A 13,042-nucleotide genomic window follows, 5' to 3' on the forward strand; every position below is an offset into this window, starting at 1 on the left:
ACACACACACACACACACACACACACACACACACACACACACATCAGATTCTGTTTCATGTGACTTTGCAACAAAGATGCACTTTATTCAAAATGATTTTTGTTGTTGCTAGAACACCTAAAACTTTACATATCTGTCCACATCTCATTGTGCTTTACAGTATGACTGTCACTTACTCAGTAATTGTGCCATGTTTGTCTGTGAGTGCTAGTGTTCAGACTTTAGTCAGGCCTGGCTTTACTGATTTAGAGTTTAGCTGATCTGCCTGCTCTCTGTCACTTTCTCACTCTCTCCATCTGTCTCTCTGTCTCTGGACACATATATATCCCATGATACAGGAGAGTTTGGCGAGTATGACAATGATGGTGATGAACGAGGGACAGCGTTTCCAAAGGATGGTAAAGACAGTGAGAAGCGGGATGTGTGGTGTGTTCATTTGTCAGCTGGTACTAACATCACCCTGCAGTTTATTTTTAGTGTTGATTCCCAAAACAAATTGCTTACACTTGGTTACTTATGTCCACTTCTCAGTCTGCTTGCCATTTAAACTGCTTCTTGTCCTCCAGCTTGCTTGAACTGCTTTCAGATATCCCCAATTTCTTTGTTACATTTACTCCTTTCTCATTCTTCCGTACTTAATTTTCTTCTTTCTCTTGTTCCATAGTATACAGATATGCTTTTAATTGTCTCAGCATATTCCTGCATGGAAATATATGTAAATTAGCACCACATATTAATCGCAACACTTATATACAGACAAAGTGATCATGAGCCTGTTTCTTTCTCTGTCTATATATATCATTCACACACACACACACACACACACACACACACACACACACACACACAGCTGATTGTATAGATATGAACCCATTGTTTACAGTGTAATCCTTCAGTCCATTTGGTTTTACCATGTAGAAAACCCAAAGCAGAGTATTGGAAATCTAGAACCAGAGATCTTTCCAGTATCCATTGATTAAGTAAACCAGTCTATGATGAACCATGTTAATCATTCCTTAGGTGTATTTTCAAGAGAGATTAATACCTGCTGCAGAAGATTACTATTAATTCTCTTTGATCTCTCAGTCAGCACTGTACAACATTTTGCTGGCTGACCTGCATGTAGATATGATGTAATAACCTCTCTCTCTCTCTCTCTCTCTCTCTCTCTCTCTCTCTCTCTCTCTCTATATATATATATATATATATATGTATGTGTGTGTGTGTTTACAGTCACACATGCACATGTGTATGTTTGTGTGTGATACCTGTGTGGCATGTCTCAATTCCTTAACATTTCTCTTGTGTGGATTTTCTTAACATGTCAAGCAATTTGTACTTAACATTTTTTCTTTGTATGTGGATTAATACATATATGGACAACCAAAGTGATGCTGTTTTCATCATTTTCACTCTTAATGTGTGGTTTAACTGGTGTGTTCTTCACAAAAAGGGAACATTTATCTTTTCAGCCAACCAAAAATATGGAGTGAAAATAAAAAGGTACTGTAAAAGGAAAAAAAAAGATGTTTGAAGAAAGTTGAAATCTTACAAAAGAGAGGAGAAAAAAAAACACACACCAAAAAACACCTTTATATCAGAAAAATAGTTTCATTGTTTGGCGGTGGCATTAAGTATCTTTATGTTTTTCATATCAGATATTGACACAATGTCCTCAGAAGGGAGAAAATTGAAAAGTATCACATGATATTTTAATTAAAACTTCATGCTTAATTTCAAAAGTACAAAACCAGTTCACAGTTTCATATATATTTTTGACAGTAGAATGTTACTCTACACATTTGTTTTTATATTGATAACATCTCCACTCCATGTAACTGATTTAGTTCAAATGCAGATTTTTATCCATTTAAAAACATGACAGACTTCCCTTTTGTTTAGGATCTGCTTCTTGCTTGGGCTAGTTTTCATTGGTGTGGCAACCAGAGATTACCAGCCCAACAAACTGTCACAAGATCAAATGGCCATTAACTACTTTGGTCACAGTTACTGCACCTCCTTGTGAAGGATGTAGAACAGAGCACAGTTTGGTAATGACACTTAAATGTTTGTTTGCCCCTATTTAATAGACTTTATTATTTTTCACAATCAGTAACTTCCATTTTTATTGCTTTTTGCGATGGACTTAGCAGAAGAGTACGTTTCTCTTTGTCTTGGTGCACACTTTGACTTTACAACATTCACGAATACATTTCTCAAATCACAAAATATATGACGAGGCATTCTTTGTATTTCAAGTTTTGGTTTAACCAATTTTTAAAAAAGTGTGATGAAAAATACAAACTAATTCTGTAACTAACCCCTTGACTGCTGAACCATTGTGCTGTGAGATGAATGTGGTATGAGTTTATGAAGTGCAGTTACTTATATTTGTGAACTTTTAAATGGTGTCTGAACAAAAGTGATCTAATCGCAGTAGGAAGGAGTACACATTGAGAATGGTGACTAGCATCTGATTTATAAACCCAGTCTTGTCTCAGTGCAGTGACAGCCCTTCACAAAACACATCTTCCAAAGAAGCAGCCATGTGATAACGGGATGAAAGTTAATGGAGAGTGTGTCTGACCAGTTTGATTACAGTTACAAAAGCTGAATTGCTTTGTATTTCAAAAGTTGAAAATGAATTCAAACTGGTCACTTCTATTTTGTGTTTAGTATTTGTATTTTTGTATTTTTGATAAAAGATGTATTTGATTGGTCAATATTTCATAAACATATTTGATAGAAAATCTTTTCAAAGGAAACACTTAAGATTATATTGGGCTGACTTTCTTGTTTTTCAGTTGTTGTTTGTTGTTAATGTGGAAATCCTAGCATTCACTAAAAAAATGAAACTTCCAATAATGCTACATGAACAGGTAATAAAAGGATTTTGGTATGTTGTGAAATATAATTCACATTGATTTTACAATAAATACAGCCTTTGAATTGCCTGTATGCATGTCTTACCTTTTGTTCTTGTGAGGCAGCAACATAATTGTTGGTATCTGAGAGTGAACTGCCAAGTGTGTGTAATATAAGTAATTGTAGCAGTGGATTTGAACATGGGAAAATAGGTGTACAAACAGAACAATGCAAAATGCTTTATATAAATGGGTCATGATTATTGGTAATAATCACATGCACACATCCTGAAAAGTTTTTAGGAAATATTTTAGCAAGAAAATCAAAATGTTATTTTGGAAGCGGTGCATTAAAGTTGTTCCCTGATTCTGTCATCTAAATAGAAAACCTGTTTCTCAGTAGAAGCTATGAAGTATTTTACTTTTGTGTAGTCTTGTCTCTTCTGTCTTCATGTGGAATGATGGTTGTTCTTTCTCATTTCTGGAGGCAGACTTTGTGTATTGTTTTGTGAGCATTGTTTGGTAGATGCTGGGAAGATTGCACCAAGCTTCTTTGTTAAGAGAAGGTTTCTTTTACATTATGTTTCAAACTTTTCTTATTTTACTCCTTGAGGTTATCAGTTCTTTACCACAGGAACCAACTACCCCTACAGAAAAATAAGAGAAGCTTTTGAGATCATGTAAGAGAACCTACCCCTAAACAGAGGACCAAAATATGATCTTCCTGACATCTACTGAACTACACTCATGTCACATTACACAAGACCTGACAAGACCAGACCAAAAGTTTGTAAGAGTAAATATAATTCAGCAGATAAACTTTTTTCTTTTGTTTCTGGTATGTTTTATGGTGTTCAGATGGACATCATTTTATGATTTTACATTTGAAATATTTGTTTGCAGGTGAATATGAGAGGATACGAGAAAATGCTAGGTAGGATGTTTTTTTGTTTGTGCACTTTGCAAAACCGTTATTGTATATATTGTATATGGGTACAGGCATGGTAAAGAAAGCAAGTACATATATGTATACACACACACACACACACACACACACACACACACACACACACACACACACACACACACACACACACACACACACACACACACACTGCAGTACAACAGAAAACAGCATATTAACACAAAGAGAAACATACAGAAGGAATGGGAAGCAAACAGCAGCTGTATGGTTAACTTCTAACATACTCTTTTAATTTAATTCCAAACTGTTGTAAAATGTGGAAAACCACTGATGGTATTAAGGTCTTGGAAAGATGCTCAAATAGACTGTATGGCAGGTCTTGAACTAACAACATGTTTATAGGGCAGTCCAAGTAATATGAACATGCTCAACATAAACTTTGTTTTCAGTTTCTGGGTCTCTGAACAAGTGCATTTGAATTATGTACAAAAATTTTGTGGATAACAAGACTTCATTCATTTGTTTGGAACATATCTGATTTTTATTTCTCTAGCAACAAATTACTCTATGTTGTTGTGTTTTGTATTTTCTTTTAAGCTGTTTCACAAGAACATATTTCATGATGTAACATAAGGGTATTGAACATAATTAATATTGTTGTGATGTATGCAAGTGAAAAAACACACCCAACACATTTTGCTCATATAACTGAATAGGTCACTTACATAGTTTTGCATTAACAATAGCCAGCAACAACTGTTCTGTTGTTAGTAACAGTTAGTGACATTGTCACAAATCACATAAAAGTTGTGAAAATATTTTCCAGCCTGGCACACCTTTCAAGACTTGTGCTGACCTGTTCAGTAATCCAGCTTACGACAGTAGGTTGGTCTACAGTTCTCATGACTGTGAGGATAAACAAAGTTTAGTGGGAAAGAACAAAGAAAACACATGTTGTGGTAATTGCACTCTGTGTTACCCTGCGGTGACAGGTTGAGCGTGAACAAACAGGTAATAGCAGAGCAGCACCCCAAAAGAGCAAGCTACAGCCTAGTGTTTGACAAATCAACCAGCTGTGAATGTGGGCACTTGAGGGGTGAGAAGGGTGTGGCGCTGCTGGAGTGGGAAGGATGGGCCTGTTTGTGGCCATGCCAGCTGGCTGGAAGCCAGGCCTGTAAATCTGGATGAACTCCCAGACATGTTTCATCTTTCACCCATATCCCTTTCAGTATAAGGAAAACATAATGGTGTAACTTTCAGTGTGTGAATGTCAAATTGGGTTAATGTCTTGAATTGAAAAAAGTTAACCATTCTTTCCTTTATTTTTGTTCAGACTTCGTCTTCAACAGCTGGCCAGACACAAGGAGCCTAAAATAGCGTTCCACACATGTGTTGGGTAAGTTGATATAATTTCAACAAAACCATTATGAGTATGTTTGATCAGTTGATAAGCTTTCCTTTCTATTTATCTATTTGTTGTCTCTATAAATTAGAGTGTGTGTCAGCACTGTAGTGAACAACCCAGACATTGTCAGAGGACAACCAAACAATCATTTGCTGTAAGTTTGTGAAAGAGTAATGTGTATGTGCTGACTTCTTCTGTTGTGTAGCCACAATCAACACGTTGATTATTTTGAGCCTATTTTGACTTCAGTTGAAAGCCAACAGAAAGTGTGACTCTCTCTCTCTCTCTCTCTCTCTCTCTCTCTCTCTGTGTGTGTGTGTGTGTGTGTGTGTGTGTGTGTGTGAGGAGAGAGGAGTTGGGGTAAGATCTAAATGGTAATATCAGATCTATTTTGTGAACACACAACCATTGTTAAGTGCCTGTGTTCTTGATTTAATATGCTCTTCTAGTTGGAACAAAGCAGGAAGGGAAGGGGGTGGTGGGCACATGCATGTTGTGTTGGGGCTGACCTGTTGGCAACCAGACAGCAGGTCTATGCAGGTCACAGATTAACATGATAAGCCCAACTTTTTATCACAGGAATTTCAGTATTACATATAAATTGTTTCAAAAATAGATTTGAAATCTTTTCACTTCTGTACAATAAATAGACAATGATTGTTATTTGACAGAGATCTGTTCTGACATGCTGTGAAGCCATGTTGATTGCATGCATGTCTGTGTTAGCAACTGACTCCTCACACAGGACCAAGTTATCACATGTCAGCATTTACATCAAAGCACAGCAGATGTCATGACATGAAACATGTTCACTTTCAGACCACGTGTCATGTGGGGGACACAGGAGATGCTGTGGCCAGTGTCCCCCAATGCCATGAATGGAAGTGCTACACCCAGGGTCCAGGCCCTGGCCACTCCCAAAAAGGACTTCCAGGCTGGCACTGTGCATGAAGGCAGGCAAGTACACATCAGTTCATAAATACTTACAATTCAAACAGCTACACAGACACATATATGTTATATTTAACAATGACATAAACATATACATATCTAACAAGAGGAAAAGACTCCCACATCTAACAACTACACAAACACACTCACATCTGACAACAACACAAACACAACCATATATGACAAGTACACCTGACAAGTACATAAATTTTGATAAGTACACAAGCACCTTTGTGTAAGTACAGAAATGTCCATTCTGGACAAATACACAAACACGCCCAACTTACAATTGCAAACATATGAAATTACAACACACACACACACACACACACACACACACACACACACACACACACACACACACACACATCTAACAAGTACAACAAATATTATGTTTTCTGACTGCCCTACACAAGGAAGATACTTATACATACCCACAAACAAACCAAAACCTCATTTATGTACAGATATAAACTTATTGGTGTCAATCAGGAACTGAAATACATCTGCACCAAATAATTTACATGAGTTTTCAGAGACATATTTTTTACACATGTACCACACATGGTTTCAGGTATGAAGGGAAATCAAATATGTGTGCCAAGTATACCAAAGTATATTTGGGAATGTTGTACATTATACTTAATTGAAGCAAACCCATGAGTTACATAATTTTATTGAAAGTAAATGTTCTATGATTGGCTTTCTTCACAGAATTCTTTTTTTTGCCCAACTTTCTTTTTATATATTCAGACAAAGGTTTACAGATAATCGTATAATATTGTGTTCTGGGAAGTTACAACAGTATGTTGTTCTGATTATCCATCATTCCACATCAAGATTAATATGGGTAGAACAGTAAATATTCATAAAGCCCAGTTTACAGTGAAATAATGATAATAATTCAGAATTCAAAATATCCGTTCACACATGGATTCCATGTTCATTCACTCATTGAATCTGTGTGATATTACAATGCTCGGCTCATAACATCACAGTTGGAACAACAGGTATTCATTCACACATTCTCACATTAATTTCATGTCCTGTTCTAATGCTTATGACATATAATAATGATAATGATGATGATAATAATCATAATAATAATAATAATGATGATGATGATGATGATGATGATGAATATTTGGACGCCCTATCTCCGGAGAGCCGAGAGCATTTACAAATACAATTACTCATACATACATTGATGCAGATACACTTGGTAACATTCATTTGCCTATGCACATCACAAAATAAACAGGTCACACACACACACACACACACACACACACACACACACACACACACACACACATTCATACCTATACAGCCCCATTCCTATCTCCACCCACCAACAATCGCAGACAGAGACACAGGCCAGGAAAACTAATCATAACAAGAGAGGCAAGGCCTTCAAGACTCACTTGTGATACACTGAAAAAAAAAATCCAAGCTTTTTATGTATTGTGTATAATTTCAAAATGTAATGCTTAAGATGAGAAAGATCAGTTTAAAGCAAATTAAGTCCCCTAGCATTAATTACAGAGTAATTTCCCTTTTTTACTATCTGCACCAAAACGTTTGCAAAATAAATAAAACTTCCATGCTTAGCAAAAGAAGTTCCTGTTTGAACAAAAAATGATAATAATGACTGCTCTTGTTGTTGGGTCAGAATATCAGATCAAAGTGCCAATGTTGGGTCAGAATATCAGATCAAAGTGCCAAGTTTAGAGAATACAAAAAATATAAATATAACAGTAAATGCAGTTTGCATATAATTAGGCTTCATTTTTTTTTGTTTTTTGTGCCCATCCCAGAGGTGCAATATTGTTTTAAACAAGATGACTGGAAAGAACTGAATTTTTCCTATTTTTATGCCTAATTTGGTGTCAACTGACAAAGTATTTGCAGAGAAAATGTTAATGTTAAAGTTTACCACGGACACACAGATACACACACACACACACACACACACACACACAGACAACCGAACACCAGGTTAAAACATAGACTCACTTTGTTTACACAAGTGAGTCAACATCTGTGGAAAAGGTGAGTTTTGAGAATAATCAGTGATTATTCATTCATATCTTGATTCCATGTGACACAGAGTTTAATGTTGTACAGTGCATACATATAGTGTCTATTTCTGCACAGATTTGTTATATTCCATAGACATTTTGAAAACATACTTGTTGATTTCATAAGCTTTTTTAGATCTTTCATGAATATCTTTGGTGTTGGTTGATTAATTCTACATTTTGATTGATTGATTGATTGATGTGGACACTTATATGCGCCTATCCTCGATTGGAGACCAAGCTCTAAGCGCTTTACAAACACAGGATCATTTGCCTACCTGGGTAGAGCCAACTGATGGCTTCCACTGGGCGCTCATCATTCGTTTCCTGTGTCATTCAATCAGTTTTCAGGCATGCACACATACACACTCATACAGACATATAAAATTTTATGTGTAAGACCATTTTTGTTTATTTGCCCCACCATGTAGGCAGCCATACTCTGTTTTCAGGAGTGTTCATGCTGGGTATGTTCTTGTTTCCATAACCCATCGAACACTGTCATGGATTACAGGATTTTTAACGTGTGTATTTGATCTTCTGCATGTGTATACACATGAAGGGGGTTCAGGCACTAGCAGGTCTCCACATATGTTGACCTGGGAGATCGGATATATCTCCCCCTTTAACCACCAGGTGCCGTTACCAAGATTTGAACCAAGGACCCTCAGATTGAAAGTCCAACAGTTTAACCACTCGGTTATTGCGCTGCAAGTGATATTGGATGCCAGTTTCTGAGATATTTCTTAGGTAAATCTCCTTTTGTTGGACAGGTTGTAATACCTTCTCTCTGTGTAAATGACATTTCTTTGTTTTCTTTTTCAAATCCCTGGTTTGAAAACATACTGCTAGAGCACCTATTGTTTCCATAAAAAAGTCAAGAAGTCATCTGTTATTCTGTCCATTCCAGGGCTTTTAATATTCTCTCATTTTCTTTAGTGCGTGTGTTGCACTGTGTAAATGACATTTCTTTGTTTTCTTTTTCAAATCCCTGGTTTAGAAAACATACTGCTAGAACACCTATTGTTTCCAGAAAAAAATCAAGAGGTCATCTGTTATTCTGTTCATTCCAGGGCTTTTAAAATTCTTCATTTTCTTTAGTGTGTGTGTTGCTTATTCTAATGTTATTGCCTCTTCTACTGTGTTGCCTTTATTTAGGCGAAATACTAACATACCTGTCTAATTTGATGTCCATTACAACACATACCTTATATAACTTCTGATAATATTCTTTGTTTCTTCTTCTGTCTTATCACAAGGTGGTTTTTTTTTTCATTCTTGGATACAAGTTTTAACATATATTTACTAACACAGTGCCTTTTCTTAAAAATATTTACTAACATAATGCCTTTTTTTGAAGATAACAAAAATATTTGGTTACTTTTTCTCCTTCTGCTGGCCATCTGGCTTTACTTCTAATCACTGTTCCTTGTAGTTTTGTTTTCCTAAGGTCAACAAAACCTTTTTTTTTTTATCCCAAATTTGCTGTACCTCTGCCCAACTTTTCACCATGTTAAACTCTCAGACGCTCTGGTCACAGAGAAGAAAGCAGTTACCAATTTGCTTGCCTCCACAATCAAACTGAACTCTAGATCTGCCAACAAATCTGCTCGGTTTCTCAAAACCAAAAACCTGAAAGAAAAATCACCCTGCAACTTCTCTTCTGACAACACAGAGAGCTACAACCTTCCTTTCACTATGAATGAACTAAAATCTGCCCTTCAGACCTGCATGGATTCCTCTCCAGGAATGGACGAGGTCCATTATAAGCTCTTAAAACATCTTCCCGAAACCTGTCTGGACACCCTGCTCAAAGTTTACAACCACATCTGGATCACAGGCTCTTTTCCACCCTCCTGGCGGAAAGCCCTCATAATCCCGATGCCGAAACCGGGAAAAGACCCCTCGAACCCCTCCAACTACCACCCAATAGCACTGACCAGCTGCATCTGCAAACTGATGGAGAGGATGGTCAACGGTAGACTGATGTGGAAACTAGAGACCGATGGCCTTCTGGCGAAAGAACAGTGCGGTTTCCGCAAGCATCGCTCTACCGTTGACCATCTGGTTCATCTGGAAACCACTGTAAGAAATGCCTTTGTAAACAAACAGCATGTGGTGGCCATATTTTTTGACTTGGAGAAAGCTTACGATACCACCTGGAAATTTGGAATCCTCTCGGACCTGCACAAGCTCAGCTTCCGAGGACACCTGCCCCAGTTCATCCACAACTTTTTGCAAGACAATTCCAGGTGAGGGTCAGCACCACCATGTCCGACATTCACGAGCAGGAGCTGGGTATTCCGCAAGGGAGCATTCTGTCGCCGGCTGTCTTCAGCATCAAAATTAATGACATCGTTCAGTCGGTTCAGAAGGGATCAGACAGCTTGCTGTTTGTGGACGATTTCGCCTTGTATGCAACTGGCAGCACGTATGCCAGCATCCAGCGATGGCTTCAGCTCTGCGTCAACAAAATCCAGTGTTGGGCAGAGGAGAATGGTTTCACCTTTTCGTCCTCCAAAACTGAGTGTATTCATTTTCATAACTTTCGCCAGTTCTATCCAGATCCTGAAATCCGTCTGGGAAAATCCACCATCCCGGCGGTCAAGGAAGCCAAATTTTTAGGGGTTGTTTTTGATCAGAAGCTGAACTTCCTCAGCCATATCAAACAGCTGAAAATATCTTGCCAAAAAGCCCTAAACATCATCCGAGTTGTGGCACACACAGACTGGGGTGCTGATAAGAGAACTCTCTTGCACCTCTACAGAGCCCTGGTCTGGTCCAAACTGGATTACGGAAGTGTAGTATACGGCTCAGCCAGACCGTCTTACCTGAAACTGTTGGACCCTATACACCACCAAGGGCTCCATCTCAGTTTAGGTGCTTTCCGCACCACCCCTGTGCACAGCCTGTATGCAGAGGCTGGGGAACTGCCTCTCTCCAACCGCAGACTGAAGCTGACCCTAAATTATTACTTGAAGCTGTTTTCTGAACCTACAAACCCTGCTTATGACGCTGTATTCAACAACCCTTTCAACAAGAAATTTAAAGACAACCCAAACTGCATCCCTCCTCTTGGACTCCGCATTCAGCCGCACATAGAAAATGCCGATCTGGATGTCAGTGGCATCTCAGACTTCTCCAAGTTCCCCGACAGCCCTCCGTGGACCTTTAGAACACCTGAGGTCCGATTCGATCTGGCCTCATACCGTAAAGTCTCCACCAGTTCTCTGGCCTACAGAACTTACTTTTCAGAATTCTGCCACAAATTTCCCACTTTTCAAAGAATCTTCACTGACGGTTCCAAGTCAGAGGACGGAGTCGCTGCATCTGTGTTCTGTCCCGCCTTTCCTGACCGGCACTCAACGGAACACATCCTATCTGACAGCTCGGTGTACACTGCGTAACTGACTGCACTGGTTCTGGCGGTAAAAATGGTTCTCTCTTCGAAACAAAAGAGATTCATGATCTTTTCTGACTCCTTGTCAGCCCTGGAGGCGATCGCCTGCAGGAATATCACTCATCCCAAACTGCTGGAATTTTATGAAGCTTTTACTCTTGCAACGAAGAAAGGATATGAGGTTGTGTTGGCCTGGGTTCCTGGACATGTTGGCATTCGTGGTAACGAAAGGGCAGACCTGCTGGCCAAGAACATTGTAAAGAAAGAATTATTGAGATCCTTTGTACCATACACAGACATGAAGCAGAAGGTGAACACTTATGTTAAGGATCTTTGGCAAGAGGAGTGGAACACCCAGACGGACAACAAGCTCTTCCAGATCCGTCCAGACCTAAAAGAGACCCTCCCTTCAGGGGTGAAGAACAGAAAGGAGGAGTCTGTGCTGTGCAGACTGCATGCGGGGCACACTTTTTTTTTTTTTTACTCAATCTTACTTGTTGAAGGGGGAAGAGGCCCCTCGATGTATTCCCTGTGATGAGCCTCTCACCGTGAAACACGTGCTCCTTGACTGTTGGGATCTGCATGACATTAGACACAGATATTACATGGCGGTTTCTTTGAAGACCTTGTTTCGTTATGTCCCTCCGTGGACGCTGATGGACTTCTTGAAAGAAGTGAACATTTTTAATCATATTTGAAGGTTTTAAACTATGGAATTTTTTTTTTTAAAACTTTGAGTGGAACGTTTGAAGTGGTGATTCGTTTTAATTGTTTGTTTTTTACCCTTGTAGTAGTTATTAATGTGGCGATAGCCTTGAGATGGCCTTAGTGGTCGGCGAGGCTCTAAGCACCATAATTTCATTTCATTTCATTTTTCTTGGGCTTTAGGATTGTTAATATGTTTATAAATATCATAATCAAGTGGTGAGTTCAAAACTAGGTTCCAGTCACCTCCTGTGATTATCTTTTCAGATTCCAGTTGTTGAATTTGAGTTTCTAGTTCTAAGCAAAAATGTTAGTTACCTATCTTTGGTTCATAAATATCAACTAGTGTGATTTTTTTCCCATAGTTTGAATAATCATAGATGATTTCTGAGAGCATCTCCGATTACAATTTTAAATTTAAAATCAAAATTATCATCAAACAAAATGGCCACACCTCTTGATTGTGAAGTATATGAGGCAAAGAAATACTCATATCCCCATTCTGCTCATATCTGTTTCCATTGTTTACTTACAAAATGAGCATCCTGTATAAAGTCAGTAGAATTATTTCCCAGTTTAAGAAATTGAAAGACATCACATCATTTTAGAAAGTCTCCTTGGCCCTGGACATTAGCTGAAATTATAGAAATAGTAGACATTTATGATAATGAAGAAAGATTCTGGTTGATGTCAGTTTGTCTTCCAACATGT

General features: G+C 38.2%; 1 protein-coding gene across 2 annotated transcripts in view; it reads left to right on the forward strand.

The window, feature by feature from the left end:
* The window catches only part of LOC143293817 (sperm microtubule associated protein 2-like), a 29,186-nt gene that overhangs the window by 2,721 nt on the left and 13,423 nt on the right, over nucleotides 1-13,042 (forward strand). The window contains exons 2-5 of one of the 2 annotated variants that reach the window (XM_076605085.1): nucleotides 339-398; nucleotides 3,768-3,798; nucleotides 5,123-5,185; nucleotides 6,014-6,151. In XM_076605085.1, the coding sequence (XP_076461200.1) occupies nucleotides 339-398; nucleotides 3,768-3,798; nucleotides 5,123-5,185; nucleotides 6,014-6,151 (292 nt within the window). The remainder of the gene's footprint in view (nucleotides 1-338; nucleotides 399-3,767; nucleotides 3,799-5,122; nucleotides 5,186-6,013; nucleotides 6,152-13,042) is intronic. The other variant, XM_076605086.1, reaches the window with a different exon arrangement.

Source organism: Babylonia areolata, chromosome 19, assembly GCF_041734735.1.
Source record: "Babylonia areolata isolate BAREFJ2019XMU chromosome 19, ASM4173473v1, whole genome shotgun sequence".
Lineage (NCBI taxonomy): Eukaryota > Metazoa > Mollusca > Gastropoda > Neogastropoda > Buccinidae > Babylonia > Babylonia areolata.